Genomic DNA, 17,667 nt, shown 5'->3' with positions numbered 1-17,667 from the left:
CTTTTTCTTTTACAAACATTACTCCTTAATGTTTATGCAATAAGCAGAATATGTGTGCTAACAAATGGACTCAATAACATTATTGGCTACTCAATGACCATGATATAAACTTCACATTTTATATATTAAAATTTCACACTTTTTAAGACGTAATCCCTGAGTTTCTGTTTTTGTCAATTTTTAAGGAATAAGTGGATAGATATTGAACCTGTACAAACCAAACTATAAAATGAGGGGTGGAAAATCATACCTCAGAATTGTGAGGTATGATTGTGTAAATTAGAATTCTTAGAATTGTGTAAATTAGGGTGGTAATTTTTGCAAGCAAGCAGAATTTAATTTTATTCAAAAAATTTTAATGACCCAAAAGGAAGATTCTGTATTGCAGTAACTCAAATCATCCAAGCTTCTTTGAAAAGTTATTATAGAATCAAACGGCTGTGTACACAAACGGTCTCTAGATGACTACTGTCATTCATGTCTTTACTTTTTCCTTCATAATTGAAATCGTGTTTACAGAGTCCTGATTTTCCTGTTATCTTCAATCATATCCTTCATGTTCACTTTCAAGGTTAAATGTTCCATGTCATGAAGTTGTCACCAGCTCTGTGCTCAGGCTCGTTAGACATACCAACCTCTGAAAAGCGCTTTATACTACTACATCCAACCTCACTCATACACATGTATGATGACTGGTAGGCAAGTTGCCCACATGGATAGGTAGCAGCAGGAAGCTGAAATTGAACCCACAACATTTGGATTGCATTAAATCTTACAATTTTGGAAAGCCATTCATTGCTGTTCAGCCATACTGTAACTTCACCTCATTTCTGTAGTTTGTCTAAATGTTGACAAGGCCCCCAAAGTTGGGTCATCTTCAAGTTTGATATAGAGGTTGCTGCTGTTTTGAGGCAATAATACCCTCTGGGCATTGGCAGGTTGCCCTTCTCAACTTCTATCTTTTAAGATTGACTCCAAAAATGAAGAACCTTATTTTTACAGTGTGAGGAAAGACATTTTCCAATAATATACTTTTTATGGACACATACTACTCTTTCAAATGTTTCAAGATGTATTGCCATAAAGAAATACAGCAATGTTCTTTCATTGTGTGAAAGGGTAGATTTGGAGCGCGAGCAGGCAGAGCGTGGCTACGTCACATCCGCGGACTCTCTCCGGAAGTACAGTTAATTTTTATTCACACAGAGAGAAAAAAAAACACAGCTGTTGTTGAGAAAGAAAACATCAAAGTGAGTTTATCAGGTACGTGTGATGGTTTTGCCTTGTTGGTGAGCTCGGTAAGCCTCAGTGGGAGCTGTGCTCAGTGTGTGGAGCTGCTGTTTTGTTCTTTGTGAGTCTCGCTGCGCTCATTTTTCTGCGAGTTGGCAGCAGCTAGCGTTAGCTTCTCGCTATCCATCAGCTAACTGACCATTTCTGACTGCCTGCTCTGCTCTCACTGACAACTACCTCCCTCTTCTGTTAGATTATCCCTTAGAGCATTTATTAAAATGAGTAATATGTAGATTGGACGTCGTGTTACTTGCTAAGCAGGTACTTTAATTCCAATTTTTCTGTTTGTGTCCACCATTAGCCTGCCTTGTTGCATGCATGATAAACATCAGCTGCAGATCTATGGTGTAATGCATGTTTGGCCATGAGTTTTAGCATGTTTATGTGTTGTTTTAGCAGAAATTTAATTTAAAATGAAAAGAAACAGATAATTCAAAGTCTATTTTTATCAATAACTGTAAGAGCAATTTGCTTTAGGTAAACTGCTTTGAAAATAATGTTTGTACGCTTATAGAAATCCTTGTTTACCTTTTTTGAAATCTCAATTTCAAAAAGATTTAGAATAGACAAAAATGTAATATCAGACAAAAATGACTGTAGTGAGCAAAAAACAGTTTTCAAATAATTATAACATTTACTGAGGGGAAAACACTCATGTATAAAAGAGTAGTGGATTCTTAACCCTATTAAGGGGTTACATTAGTATAAGAAAAGACGATCTCTTCCAGAGCAGCTAATCATATTTGAATACAGACATTGTTTTGGCCACTCCAAAACCTTCATTTATTTTTTTAAATTTCTTATTTCAAATCTTTCCTCTTGCTGGTGTGCTTTGATTTATTGCTCTTTTGCATAAACAAAATGTTCTCAAGCTTAAGGTTCTCAAGATGATGGCTGGACATTCTCCTAAGTAATTTTCTGGTTTAGCAGAAGTGATTAAGTCAGTTATGACTAGTCATCCAGGTGTTGTAGAATATGTATGTAGGGAAAGCAATTTCAGCCAGATATGATTTGACTCTTGATACTCTTTGGTCAGCAGAGGATTTTACCTCACAATCTTTCCTTATGCTTGTTTTGCTCTGTCTATATTTCTGTTTTTGACTCATGAACATTTAAGTGAGATATGTGAGGTGCACGGTGCTTCAGATATTGTTCTGGGCTATTTTCTAACCTCTGGAATGAGTTGTCAATGCCTGCTGCTATTATTTAAAGAGCATTATCAAAGAACAGTTATTATGGGTTTTGGATTGTTGTCCCTTTTGACCACCTTCTTTTGTTTGCGTTTCAGTGTTTGGAAATGAACTGTTGTTGCTAGTTGTGAAACAGCTTCACATCATAATATCATGTTTGACAATTGCTAGTGCTACTGTGACTTTAAGTTAAAAAGTCTTACTTTGAGATAAAAATAGTTATTTTCATTGTGGTGAAATGTCTTTGTTTCGTTTCAATCCACAGTTTAAAAATGGTTCAAATTTGACTCTCCAGCAAATGGAGCTGATGCAGATTAAGATGTTTTTTATGACAAGATTTTTATTGATAAGTTTGTGTACCTAGTTGTAAACGTTTTAGGTGCAACAAGATGGATTTTTATTTTATTAGTAATTTCTTTGCTATAATTTTAATTCCATAGTAAGTAGAGATGGATATCTAACACCTTTTTATTCAGATCAGATTTGGGCACACCTGTTCATTTAACTTGACTTAAGACAGTACGGGTTGTAGAAGAAGTCTCCTTTTTGTTATTGAGACCAACGAATTCTAAAACATTTGAACTAAAAAGGACAGAGATCTGTACATCTTTTATTGAGGCAAATGTCTGAGACCCTTTTTGGACCCACTGTAATTATCTTTGGTACATATAGGATGTTTAAGTTATTACTGTGCAGGTAAAAAGGAAGTGATTCACTATTATTATTTTCCCTTTTTTTCATAGAAAGAAAATAATGATAATTTTGGCCCACTGTTCAAAGGGTTTTCGCAGGACTGCCAGCATTTTATTTCATCTAATTGGAAAAGTTCTATACTGGAGGATGGAACTTATCAAAACAGGGTGTTCTAAATTGATCCTATCAAAACTCATTGATAAAGAAAGCTAAAATAAACAGGTTGTTATTAAAAGCACAATCCTAGGACTCAAAGTGTCAAGCAAAGATGAATTTACCTCGACCATTGTTAAATATCCAGCTAGAGTGATATGGACAGATGATTCATGACATTGATGCTCATTTTTAAAATTTTTTTTTAATTTTATTTTTTTTAATTTACAACACTGAAGTCCAAGACTCATTGTGTTTTTCTATTTCTTCAGAATGCCTGCCTCTAAGAGAGAATTGTCGCCGCCTGAATCTCAGCCCAAGATGAGGAAGGTGGAAGAGGATGGAGATGATTTACAATCCAAAACTGGACCAACTAGCAAATCTCCCAACACAGAAACCCAACAAGTTAAGAAAAAAAGATCTTCTATGGAAGATGAAAATAATTCATTAAAACAGAGTTCTCCTTCAAATGATTCCAGTCCAACTCCCTCAGACCCACCTCTTAAAAAAGCCAAGATTCAAATAGCCACAAGTGCCTCCTATGGAGAAGCTCCCTCAATGCAAGCTAACTCCAAAGATTCCCTGAAGCGGACTGCCTCAACAGAATCTGATGAGGGGCTGAGCAGCGACACATGTAAGGTGGACTTGTTCAGAGAGCGGGATGATGAAGACAAGGCCCGCTGCATCAAAAAATACTCCAATAAAGTCAAAGCTAAACGCAAAGCAGAGGAGGGTACGTCTGATCCACCGGACATGAGTCACGATTTATCACCTGCATCATCCGATTCTGTACAGATCGAGCACAACTATGGTAGAAACTCTGATTCGACATCTTCTCAAAGTTTAACAGATACTGATCAGCAAGAAACTTCAGTTGATGCATCAAATCTGTTGGTGTCTGAAACAGAAACGGTTGACTCGACAGCTGAAGAAAAAAGACTTTTGGAATTTGAAAGCAAAGAAAACAAAACATCTTCAAGAGAAAATGTACTTTTTTCCTCTTCTGAGGTTGAGGAAACGATAGATACATTTGGGTCCACTGAAATCATAAAGGGTGTAGATAATGAAACACTATCATCGTCAGAGGAAACACTATGTTCAGTTCCTGAAGATGTGAATTCTAGCTGTGGAGGTGAAGGTCGCTTTCCATTGAGCTATCAGTCTCCTTCTGAAGAAAATCAGTGCAATCTAAAATGTGAAACAACAGAGGGTGAGCAAAAGGAACCCGAAGCAGGAGGAGACCTGAGTTTTGAAAAGGTACACAAAGTGTCATCGGATGAAACAAATTCCCCTCCAATGACGGAAAACTGTAAACAAGAAACACAGGTTGATAAAAAAGGAACAAAAGCAGACCCCTTAACATCTTTAAAAGAAGAATCAAATCCTGAAGAGGGACACCGTAAGGCTCTGGGAACAGATGGTGACTTGTGTGAGGATTTGAACAAAACACACGGAAACTCTGAGGAAAGACTTAAAGAAAGCAGCAGAGAAAGGGTTGACTTACAGTCTCCTTATACTGGTGCCAGTACTGATCTTCCTGCAGAAGAACAGAATCATAGCTTGATCCGTGAAACTCAGTCTTATTGTCAGGAGATTTACGATAAAAATCAAACAGCAGACCTTTCTGAAAATATAATCGTTCCACTGAATCACAAAATTCAAGACAAGGTGACCAAAGTAGAATTTTCAAACGTAGAGAAAGATACTCTTACGATCATTCAATCTGCTGCTGTACCAAAGATTCAAGATAAAGAGAATTTACCGGCTTCAAATCCAAGTGCTATGGTTGATTTACAAATCTGGGAATCTACTGCCAACTCATCCACAGATTTTCAAAAGCAGGAAAATGTTGGAATCATGGCAAGCAAAGATACTCTAAGTGAAGCAGAGAAACAAAATATAACAAAAATACAGATAGGAATTACACCAGAGATCATAAATCCTAGTACTCCAGTGGAAATGCAAAAGCAGGATTTTCATGAGGTCAGGGAACCTCCAGCAGTTGTATCTACACAGAACCGTGATCATGTTACAGTTGATAAATGTGAAGAGATGAATACTGTTGAATGCTCTGGAAAATGTCAGGGTCAAAGTGGGATGGAAACGCAGCCTGTTGCAGTGTTTCAGCTTCTGGAACATGAACCGGAAATACAAGTGCAGGAGAACCAAGTCAGTGAATCTACCACTGTAGAAAAAGACCCAAAGTCTCCAGAATGTTTTGCTGCAACAGGTGAGACTCTGACAGAAGTGGACACGCAGACCTCTACTATATCCAAGGAGGTCTTTGATAGGACTCTGACAGAGCAATCACACAATCAGATGAAACAGCTGGTCAGTGAATGCACCGTTGGCATATCTGATAAAGCTCACAAAGATCTGGAGAGTGCAAATGATGTTACTGAGACTCACAAGAAAGTAAACAAAGAAAATCAAGTTATGTTAGAGGCCGTGTCAAATATTGCTACTTTAGAAGAAATCAAAATCCAACAGTCTAATGAACCCAGTGATAAAACTAACACAGCAAATACAGATCTGGAGAATGCAATTGGCTCTGCTCAGAATCAAATAAACACCGAAGAAGCTGCAGACTCCAAGGATGAGGTCTGTAATATTGCAAGAGTTCAAAGCCAGTTGTTTACTGAACCCATAACTGAGATACCTGAAGACGCTTACAGAGGTCAGGATGGCCCCTTCACTGCTCAGGCTCAAATCAACATTAATGACCTGTCTGCAGCAACATCTGAGGAGGTCTCAAATATTACTCTTACAGAAGAAATGCAAACCCAGGCAAACAGGGAACCTACTACAAAGATAACTGAAGAAATTCAAAAAGATTCAGTTAGTCTAAAGTGGGCCCTTCAGACTCAAGTCCATGTTAATGTCACACCTGATCAGGTTTCTGACACTGCATCTATTCAAGAAATGCAAAACCAGATTGTCAGTGAACCTGCCATTAGTGACAAAGCTCATGAAAATCAGGAAAATACTAGGATCGCTGTAAATGCTGCTGTTGAAAGTCAAGGAGAAGAACATTCAGAGATTGCAGCTATTACCGTTACTCAGATGGTAAAGCCAACAGACGTTTCAAGTGTCACACAGATTCCAGTTAAAGTGGATGTTGCATCCGAAGATGTTTGTAACATGGCACCTGTAGAAGAAATCCAAACCCAAGTGGTCGGTAATCCCATGATTGAAATATCCAATGAATATCAGTTAGAAACTTCTGGAGAGACTGTTTCTTTATCACCGGAGTTGTTGCAAAGCCAACTGGTAAATGAACATGTTATTGACATGAACAATAAGGTGCAGGAAGATCCAGAGCATGCAAGTTTTGCTCCTCAGACTCCAATTGAAATTGATGTCACAGAAGAACTTTCGAACATGGCACCTGCAGAAGAAATGCAAACTGAGATAGTTAGTAAATCCCCCTTTGATGTATCTGATGAACATCTGGAAAATGCACATTCTAGAAGCAGTGAAGATGTTGCAAGTGTTTCTGCTCAGACTCAATTTGAAGCTACCTCATCATCAGAGGGGTTGCAACAGCAACCGATGAGTGAACCTACCACTGACATTAGCAACAAGGTGCAGGAACATCTGGAAGTTGCAAGCTTTGCTTCTCCCACTCTAATTGAAGTGGATAATTCTGAGAATGTCTCCAACATTGCACCTGTAGAAGAAATGCAAACCCAAATAGTCAGTAAGTGCTCTATTAAAATGCAAGATGGAGCTCATACAAATCTGGAAAATGCTAATTCTACAACCAGGGATGATATATGTGTTTCTGTTGTTTGTCAAAAACAAGCTGATGGAGGAATTGAAGGCACATCAGTGGAGGTCTCTGTAAGAGCATCTGACGGAGAAATGCAAACTCAGCTGGCCATTGAATCTAACAATGACATAACTGATGAATACCAGAGGAATAGTGTTCAATGTGTTTGTGTTGATCAGAGTGAATTGCAAGCTGACGGAGAAATTCCTGCCACCTCACAGATGCAATCTAACTATCCTCCAATAGACAACATGCAAACCCAGATGGTCAGTGAACCTAACATACCCAACAAAACACAGAAACACCTGGAGAAAGAAAGCTGTGCAACTTGGACTCCAATAGAAGTTGTTGCGGAGGAGGTAGACATGCAAACACAACTGACCAGTGGACCTACCACTGACATACCAGAGGAAGTACAGAAAGATTTTGAAAATGCAAATTCAGCAGCTCAGACTCAAGTAGAAGTTGATCCCACATTAAAATTCTCAACTGTTGGATCTTTTGAGAAAATGCAAACCCGTCTGGTCAGCGAACCCAATGTTGGCACACCAGATAAAGATCACGACAGTGATAAAACTTCAAGTCACCAAAGCAGCTTTGACATTACTTGTGCTCCTGAAACTGCTCAGAGTCAAGTAGAACCTGATAAAGAAGTTGTAGCCACACCCCAAGAGGTCTCTAACTTTCCTCCAATGGAAGAAATGGAAACACAAACAGTTACTGAACCTATTACTGAGATACCCAGCGATGCGCAGCAGAATACAAATGGTGCTGCTCTTCTGGTAGTGGCTGCAGGCTCACCCAAGAAGGTCTGTAACATTGCCCATACAGAGGAAATGCAAAGCCCGAATTTCAATGAACCTATTCCAGACATATCAGCTGAACCTCTAGTTGAAAATTACAATAAGGTAAATGTGGAAATTGTGACTGTAACACAGATAAAAATGGAAGTGGACACAGGAGTAACAAAAGGGAGTCTAGATTCACCCTCTTCACTGCATAGAAATACAAATCAAACAGAACTTGACACTTCAGAGAAGAGTTTCAAAATTGGTTGTGTGGTTGAAGCACATAGGCAGGAAATTGTCAATGTAAGTGAACAAACAGCAGGAGATAATTTTGATGAAGTTCATGATGATGTGATGATTGACGACAAAAGTGTGAACAAAACCAGCTGTAAAGAATGTGTGACTGTAGAAGATAATCCAATACAATCTGAAATGCAATACACATCAGCATCAGAGGATTTTATAGCCACGTCATTAACGGGAATGCAGAAAGAGAAAAATCGAGATGAAATTGACGTTTTGAGTGCAGCTGTGGAAATGCAAAACCAAATGAGTTGGGATGTTGAGAAAAATGCAGATTCTATGACTGTAACTACTGCAGAGAATAAAATGGAAACTCACTCTGACGCTGCAGTTAAGAGCTTTGCTTCATATTCTACTACTGAAACACAAATCCAGCAGATCTTTGACGGAACTCAGTCTGCAAGTGACACAAATGAGGGTAATGAAGAAGTGACCAAGGCAATGGAAGAGTTTGTTGGCGAAGGTGAGAATAAAATCGAAATGATTACCATTCAGCCTCTTGAGGAAATTTCTCAACAAAAAATGGTAGTAGAAATAAAATCTCAGAAGAGCCTTGATGCAAGTCAACCTACTGAAGACTCAAACATGACCATTGAAAATGAGACCAAGATTTTCAAAGAATCCCTTGCTATTGCTGGGAATCTAATCAAAATGGAAATGCAAACACCCAAGCCTCTGGAGGAGATTTTTAAACCAACGGCTCACATACAAATACAAAGCCAGAAAGCTCAAGAGGACCTCACATTGTCTTTTTCACCAGCTCCTCCTGAAATACACAACCAGGTAAGCACTGAAGTGACCGAGCCTGTAAGAGAGGCGAAAGATGTTGAAAAATGCACTAGTATTTTTGAGAATACAATGGAAATACAAGCAGTACCTCTTGAAGACATTCCTCAACAAATATCTCAAAGACAAACTGACACTCAGAAAAGTCTTGTGAAGGAGATTGTCAGAAATGTATCTAAAAAGCCCCCAGAAAGTTTTCCCACGATGAAGAGTAATGAAAATGAAAATCAGATTTCTGAAAAATGTGTCATTGTTGCCAAAAATCCAAATGAAATAAAAATTCAAACAACAATAATACAGGAAATATGTCATGGAAATGATAAAAAGAATGTTGGAGAATGCCCTAGAAGTTCTGATGTTTCAGAAGAGGTAGCAATGCAGAGGACAGAGGGACAGGCGGAAATTTCCCAACCAACATTTACAGAACAAAAGCATAGCCAGAGAGGTCAGGACGTCACTGAATTCACTGCAGACACCCAAATTTCAACTTCATTGCTACAACCTGAAACACAAATCCAGACGCTTGACCTTTGTGTGGAAAATGATAACCAGACTACCAGAAAAAGTCAGAGTATTACTGAGATTCAAAAAGAAATGGAAGTAAAGAAATCAGAGTTGCCTGAAGGGATCTCTCACTCGTCATTTATAGAAGAAATACAAAACCAGAGAGATGAGGTCAGCGAACTGCCAGTAGACCCTGAAGCAGAAAAAGACGCTCCCCTTCCTGGGAGAGCATTAAACTTTTTCTCTGTTAATGCTGAAGTTGTCAGACCTTCTGTAACAGACATGCATGCATCAGAAACCCCTGCTGAGATTTATATTGAGAAATCTGTTGTTCAACAGCAAAGAAGCAAGGAGGTTGCCGAAGAGTATGGAAATGAAAACAAGGTCACCTCTTTACATGAGAATGTTCTAGAAACTGAAACTAAAATGGAAACGTCTGCAGAGATGGGCGAAATTTCTTCTCTCGAAACTGCAGCTGAACACCACAACCATATGGCAAAAGAAATCAACGAACACACCACAGACATATCGGACAAAGAACCACTTCCTGTTCCTAACTTTGAAGTTACCAGGATGACAGAGCCTTTCGCTGAGGATATAGGAACAACAACCTCATTAGAAGACGACATAAGAAGACAAGTAATTGATGAAATCAGTGTTGACAGACCTGTTAGTAATCTTCAAGAAGCTGATGAGAGCAAAGTAGTTGTGTTGGTTTGTACCCAACAAGATGAGTATGGTGGTGTTCAGGCATCAGAAGATGGGATTCGGTCAGCTAATGAAACAGAGGTCCATTTTAATGAAAACCAGGTAGTTTATGAACCAATCAGTAGTCCAGAGAGCAACAGTGGTGGTGAAATTTATACAAAAATTGAGCTGGGTGGTAGCATTTCTGTTCTGGACATACAGAACACAGAAATCCCCCTCACTGTGGGTGATGGAGCAAACTTTTCAGTCAATGATGTCAAATTAGGAATTATTCACCCTCAACAAGAGGACAAAGAAGAAAGTACTGTTCCAAACAGCCAGGGTTTGGAGGAAATGGAGGTTCAAACTACTGGGGAGGTACAAAGTCCCACACATGCCCAGTTGGAGCAGAGAAACACAACAGCAAACATTTTAAGTATTGACATCAGTGCTACAGATGACGGTGCAGAAAAAAGCGAAAGAAGTGCCATTCCAGAGTCCACTAGTGTAGTGGAGTTTCCCAAGCAGGTACAAGAAAATGCTAGACTTCAGGACGCACAAACCCACAGTGAAGTTGAGATGACAGATGGTGCATCCGAAGAGTATGTGATCCTGGAACCTGTTTTGGAGAGTGAAATTCACTTGGATATCCTGACTCAGGCTGCAGCTGAATCAGGATTGGCAACCCCTCCCTTGGATGATGGATTGCTGGGTGAAGAGCCAAGTCAAAGTATTTTAAATGGCTCCCAGAAGATTGGGATACATGAAACAACTGACAAGGTTAAAGATGCTTCTGAAGCGAGCACAGAGGAAGTTTTACCTCAGGATGTTTTTCACAGTGCTCAATATTCCGAAGACCATACCTCTACTGGCAGTATGGATGCAGAAATGTCAAATGCTGATACTCAGCCCTCAACTAAAGATTGTGATGTAGCAATAATAGAGAGCGCTGACCACAACTTGGAGCTACAAGAAGTACAGATTCTCCAGGATATTGAGATTGGTCGAGAGATTGTTGTGGCAGAGGAGGATGAAGAAGACGATGATGTTAAAATAATAAACCCATCCAAACAAACTTCTGAAGACCCTCCAAAGTCTGAAGAGAAGGTAGTAAATAAAAATACAGATGTAATTAGCAGTACTTTGAAGGAAAAAAATGAAGACGATAAAAAGCTACCAGAGGTGGAAAAACCTAAGAAACAAGAAATGAATACACAAGCAAGAACCAAAGCTCGTCTTGCGGCGTTGGCCGAACAAAAGGCTGCAGAGTCAAAGAGAGCAGCACAACGACAGCAACTGAACCTCCTAGCGCTCTGTGAAGAAATTGCAGAGGACATTGCCACAGACAGCATGTTGTTGAAGAGGATAGAGGAAGAAAAACAAGCAGCAGTAGCAGCAGCTGCCAAAGCTGAAGCCAGCAAGAGGGAACAACCAGCAGTTACCTCACAAGATGCAGAGCCAGATAATGTTGCAAGTCCTGCTGGACCAGAAGGGAACTCCACTTTGGTGACCCCTGCTCTGGAGTCATCTGCTGTCCAACCCTCTACGGCAGAGTCAGTTGAACCCAAACCAGCCACAGAGCCTCAGAAAAGGCGCTTCTTTATATCGCAGATTTCAGTGCCACTGAAAGCCCATGAAAAGAAGAAGCTGACCCGATATCAGAGACTCAGGCAGGTTGAGCTGCAAAGGGAGAAAATGTCTTGGGCTCGTGTGAAGAAACTAAAATCTGATCAAGCAAATCAGATGTTTTCAGACATTGACTGGCAAGCACCTTTTTCTGACAGTTTTTTAATGAGTCCCATAACTACGCTTCCTCCACCAGCGACGAGTCCATCAACAACATCCCCTACAAGCCCTGCCCCTGCCAATAAACCTGCTCCACTAAAACCAGAGTCCCCTAAGCCTGAGCCAGCTGCAACAGAACCGATGAAAACAGAAAATTCTCAAACTCAGCCCCCTAAACCAGAAACTACCAGAACTGAACTTTCTAAGAAAGAAACAGACAAAGTTCAGCTAGTAAAAGCTGAAACTACCAAACCGGAACCGCCTGTTGTTGAAGTTCGTAGAAGCACGAGGCAAAGCAGGGCTCAGGCATCTCAACCTGCTGCAGCTGCTGCAGGGCCTGCTCCGAAAGTGACCCGGTCTGCAGCCAAGAGGACTCTGCCAGCAGTTCCTCCTCCCATGCCCAATGGACTTAAAGTTCAAAAGCTGAAGCCTGTAGAGTACACGCCGTACAAACCCAGACCCAAGTATTCCCCAGATGACTTTGAATTAGATGACGACGACATGTTGCTAGTTGCTCCAAAAAAGCCAAATCAGCCCACACAACCGCCTCGCCCTGGGATCCCTGCTCAGCGTCCCGCACCTTCATTAAAACCAACTGGTTCACCACAACTATCCAACCAAGCAAAACTGAAAGTTCAGAGCACATCTGGGCAGATTTCAGCTCAGTCAAAGTCCACCACTGCAGCTCAGCCTCAGATAAAGCCCACACAAATCAAGCCTACCGTTCCAACCCCTCAGTCAAAGCCTGCATCTGCAGCTTCTTCCAAAACTAACTTGGCTGCAGTTCAGCCCACGCCCACCACTACGACCCCTCCATTGTCAAAAACAACTGGTGTAAATGTAACGCTGCCGAAGCATCCAGCTCCAACAGAAGATAAGCCACCTCCATTGAAGCCTTCAGTGGCTTCAGTGCCTCAGAAGCCCGAAAATCCCCCAACCCAGGAGAATACGAAAGCCGAGGTAATTCCAGATTGATTTGTTTTAATGTATTAGTACCAGTATTATGAACTTTCTATGACTGACGGTTTTCTTTTTTGTACACAGGATACATCTGGTTTGTCTTCATCAGTTTCTGCCTCTTCCCTTACACTTGAGGACAGTACCAATATCTCTGATACAACAAAGTGTGAAGAAATATCTGCTGGTTTGTTGTTGCTGTTGTCATCTCAATTCAATCAGGACAAATCTGCTACTTTTGCTTTCAACCTTTCAAACTTCTCTGTCTTAACATTAACCATGCTTCCATTTAGAATCCCTTTCTTGTCCAGCAGTTACTACGACCGATCCGTCTCCAGGGACTAACACAGAATTAGCTTTGACAGAGGAGAAGACATCAGAAAAGCCCTGCCAGCAGTAAGAATATTAATTTTGGTTGTTCACTGTCTAGCACTCCCTGACTGACACATACCCCCAAGTGAAACTTGTGTTGATCTGACCAGAGTTCTTGCAAAGTTGTGATAAGTCTAGTGTTTTATATGACTATTTTCCAGGTCTGGATAAGTATGGAAGGAGAAACCAGAGTATGGAAAAATATCTGTTGCCTGATATTAGTTTCCCTGGCTATCTATTTGTTTGTCTTTCATCCATCCATTTGTCCAGTCATCCATCTGTTCATCTATTGAACCATCATTTCCTCTATCTCTCCATCAATTTGTCCACTAGTGTGCGATCCATCCTTCTACCCAGAAGTCTTACATTTTGGGCATAGGTGTTGAGATATAAAAAGGGCACCTTATTTGTCACTTGAAGCATTAGTAGTGTGAGATTTTTTACAGGCCACACACTACACCAAAAAACATTTCAAAAGGGCATTTTTTGGTCCATAGGAAAAGAGCAGGTGCTCTTGCACCACCTAGTGTCTATCTGTGCCCCATTCTGAACTCTTACCACCCATCCATCCAAGTATCTATTTTCCCATTTATCTGTTTCTCTATCTCTTTGTCCAGTGCCATCCGTCCGTCCGTCCGTCCATCCATCCATCCATCCGTTTGCCCAATTGTCTTAGTATATTCACCCACCCATTAAGAGATGGGTGATGGATGGTGTTAGGAAAATTATAATTTGCGTCTTTGGTTGATTCTTGTAGGTTGGGGAACAAAATAAACCCAACAGATGGGTGAATAGACTAAGAAAATTGGAAAAAAAAAAAACATTTGTTTGTTCATCTGTTTGTCCAACCAACTATCCATGCATTCGTTTCCAGGCTCCATAATTAAAACTTGACTTCCTTAGAAATATATTAATACTTGAAAAATTTGCTAAAATGTTCAGGGATCTGACTTAGAAGAAAATTACTGATGTGTGTCTGTTTTACAGTGGGGAGGAAAAGCCACAAGAAGCAGCGACTCATCAAGAGGTCGACAAAGATGGCACTCAGACGGTAATTGTGAGCAAAAAACGTCCCTTTCATCATTTTACAAAAGATCTCATATAGATTAAACAGGACTACTGTTGCATGTTTTGTAAAAACTGTCATTTTTTGTCTGCCAGGATGTGGGACAGAAACATTTTGGGCCAGAAGCCTGCAGCGTGTGTGGGATGCTCTACTCTGCTGCCAACCCTGAGGATGAATCTCAGCATTTACTGTTTCACAATCAGTTTGTCAGTGCTGTCAAATATGTGGTGAGACCAGTCTACATTCACATGTGTCGAGAATCTTTTCTTCACATTCATTTTTATCTGCTTAGCTCATATTTTGTGCACAAGGTATGAGCTTGTTCTTGTGCCTGTCCTTAAACCGGAGTGTCCTTAAACGTTTGACCAGTTTAAGGGCACTCCAATTATTGTGATTGATATGGATGATCTCAGAAAATATGCAATGTTATTTTAATGGTTCAATATATGTTGTTTTCAGGGGTGGAAAAAAGAGAGAATCATGGCAGAATATCCTGATGGCAAGATTATCCTCGTCCTCCCTGATGATCCCAAATATGCTCTGAAGAAGGTCTGTTTCATGTGTCGGGCCATTGCCTTCATGAACAATGCAGAAGTTAAACCCTTGTGTGTCATTTTGGACCTGCTGTATAGCGTGATAATTATTGTCCATCTCAGGTGGAGGAGATCCGGGAGATGGTGGACAATGATCTTGGCTTCCAACAGGTGGAGACAAAGTGTCCCTCACAGACCAAAACCTTCCTCTTCATCTCTATTGACAAGAAAGTGGCTGGATGTCTCATAGCAGAGCACATCCAAGAGGTACAAGACTGTAGGCTCTTAAATCTAGCATAACCGTTTTGTCTTTGAGGCTTTTGAAAATCAAGATTTTCTCATATCCATTCAAAGGGTTACAGAGTGATTGAGGAGGCTCCTCCTGAGGGCTCAGAGGGGGAGAAGGTGATGTTTGAACGTCAGAGAGCTTGGTGCTGCTCCACTACGCCGGAGCCGGCCATCTGCGGCATCAGTCGCATCTGGGTGGTCGGCGTGATGCGGCGCCGGGCTATCGCCACACGCTTAATTGAGTGCCTAAGGTTGGTCTTAGGATTCATATTCAACATTTTCACAGTTTACGAGCAAGTCCATTGGAATTTTAAACTAAACTATGAAGTAGAAGGAAAGGATGAATGGTTTTAAACATTTTCCACAGGCAAAAATCTTAAAGTGTGGTTTGTATGGAAATATGTTTCTTCTTTTTCTGGTGCTTCTAAATAAAATTCACTGCAACACTTCACACTTTGGTTGAAAGTTGATAACTATAATCTTTCTAAAATACTTTCCAACATCTCTTGGTCTAACACAAAATAATGCATTTTACAAACAAAAATATTTCTTACATTATTAAAGTTGCTTTTCTTTTTACACAGGAACAACTTCATTTACGGTTCCTACCTGAGCAAAGACGAGATTGCGTTCTCAGACCCCACGCCCGATGGAAAACTCTTTGCCACTCGTTACTTTGGCACATCTCAGTTTTTAGTTTATAACTTTGTGAGCGAGACCCGTTCAATCCAGCCCAAAACTGACTCGGTATGACGGTCTGATGGAGGAGGTGACGATGGATTCTAACACGAAGTCTTCACAGCATGACACAAATTACTCCAAGAAGTCGGTGATTGGACTAAAACTCAGGATGACAACTTTAACTCTTCCGGGCATAGTATTTAAAAAAAACAAAAAAAAACTATTTTCTTTAGATTCTTTTTAAGCAAATGGTTGGTTTTGTTAGAATACACATGCATGAAATGAGAGCAATAGAGCTTAAAGAGCATATCATTTCTGTGTTCAGCAAACTGAAACATCTTTTAAAGCTGAGTGAAGATGAGAGTCAGGATCTCCTGGACGGTGACGCTGCCATCGTCTCTAGTTTTTGGGTGTGAATTGTAGTTTGGAGCATTCATCATGTGTTCCTGTATAAACCGAGCCATATACTGTCCACATTTTAGCTTTTTACCGTCTCGTTGTTTTTAAGTTTCACCAATATTCTCTTTGTTTTAAATTTGCTTTGTTGATGATTGATAATTGTGTTTTATTTACCTCTTGACCACATACCCCCTCCCATCCGGCATACGGATTTTTATTAAGTTAGTGTAGAGAATCATCCTTATTCTTTAGCAACAAATTGAAATTTATATCAAATCATGTAGATTTATGCATACTACGAGATTTATAACGGAAGATGAGAAAGATCTTAAACCTGTGTTTTTTTGTTTTTGATATTAAGGTCCAGTCTTCACATGAGGGTTTAGATCACACTGATTAACAGCATCATCTCTTAATTTCTTCATCGTTAAAGCGGTCGCCTTTTAGAGAGACTTTTTGTGTAAGAAAAACAAGAAGAAATTGATTTATATAAACCTCTTATGTAAATATTTATTTAAATAAACCATGTAAAATATTTGTTGATGCTGCCTAGTGGTGATTATTTTTCTTTTAATGTAGGAAAAGCAGCACTTGATGTACACAGAGGTAGGTTATCGATAAATGTAATTGAAAGGTTATTTTTGTTTAGAAATACAATAAAAAACACAAAATTCAAATTATATATATGTCTTGTACACAGAGTAATTTATTTCATTGTTCACTTCAGATTATTATGAATAGGGATGCACCAATATGATTTTTGTCTTGCTGGCAATTCTGGTCATATAAAAACATAAATATTTAGAATTAGCTTTTTACAAATATCGTATAAAATATTAGATCCTATTATATCTATAGAATTGTTGGATCCTATGGATGTAAATTCTAAAAGATTGCATCTATAGGATCCACTGTGGATCTAAAGAGGGACATGCTGTTTCACAGTTATAGTTAGACCTCTTCAAGAGACAAAAAAGACTGGTGTGAAGTCTTGCTAGAAAATGAAAGCACGATTCATAAAGCTTTTCAGTAAATACAGTGGCAGAATTAAAGTCCATGTTGTGAATATGTCTTGATTTTTATGTATTTATTTAAAATGAGGTTGAAGTTCAACTCTTAAATTTGGCTTCCCCTCACAATCCTCTCAAAACTGCAGTTGCATATAATACTTTGTGCACCTTTTTTTTCCACTCAACTTTCCAGTTGTTCATAGGTGTTTAACATGTAATAAAATCCCAATTTCAGTAAAAATAACAAAAGAAAAATGTCCCAGTTGCTTTCACACCTTTACCTTTTTTTCTTCCATGATAAGAAAATCCTTTTAATTTTCATTAAAAAAATCCCATTTGATTTTTATTAGCTCTGAAATACTAAAAAAAAAACACACTTAAATACATAACTATAATTAAACGAATTATTA

The 17,667-nt window shown here is 39.4% G+C and overlaps 1 protein-coding gene across 1 annotated transcript; it reads left to right on the top strand.

Annotated features, from left to right (window-relative positions):
• The first annotated feature begins 1,225 nt into the window (after positions 1–1,225).
• On the top strand, positions 1,226–16,784 carry LOC129364706 (titin-like). Its single transcript, XM_055037517.1, has 10 exons — positions 1,226–1,250; positions 3,599–12,911; positions 12,996–13,095; positions 13,202–13,304; positions 14,268–14,337; positions 14,442–14,573; positions 14,806–14,895; positions 15,003–15,146; positions 15,234–15,418; positions 15,752–16,784. The coding sequence occupies exons 2-10, from the start codon at positions 3,600–3,602 to the stop codon at positions 15,918–15,920; spliced, it is 10,305 nt and encodes a 3,434-aa protein (XP_054893492.1). The 5' UTR covers positions 1,226–1,250; position 3,599; the 3' UTR covers positions 15,921–16,784.
• The last annotated feature ends 883 nt before the right edge of the window (positions 16,785–17,667 follow it).

Source organism: Poeciliopsis prolifica, unplaced genomic scaffold, assembly GCF_027474105.1.
Source record: "Poeciliopsis prolifica strain line A6 unplaced genomic scaffold, Auburn_PproV2 SCAFFOLD012, whole genome shotgun sequence".
Lineage (NCBI taxonomy): Eukaryota > Metazoa > Chordata > Actinopteri > Cyprinodontiformes > Poeciliidae > Poeciliopsis > Poeciliopsis prolifica.
The sequence above is the reverse complement of the archived record's forward strand: the minus strand, read 5'-3'. Positions and strand labels throughout refer to the sequence as shown.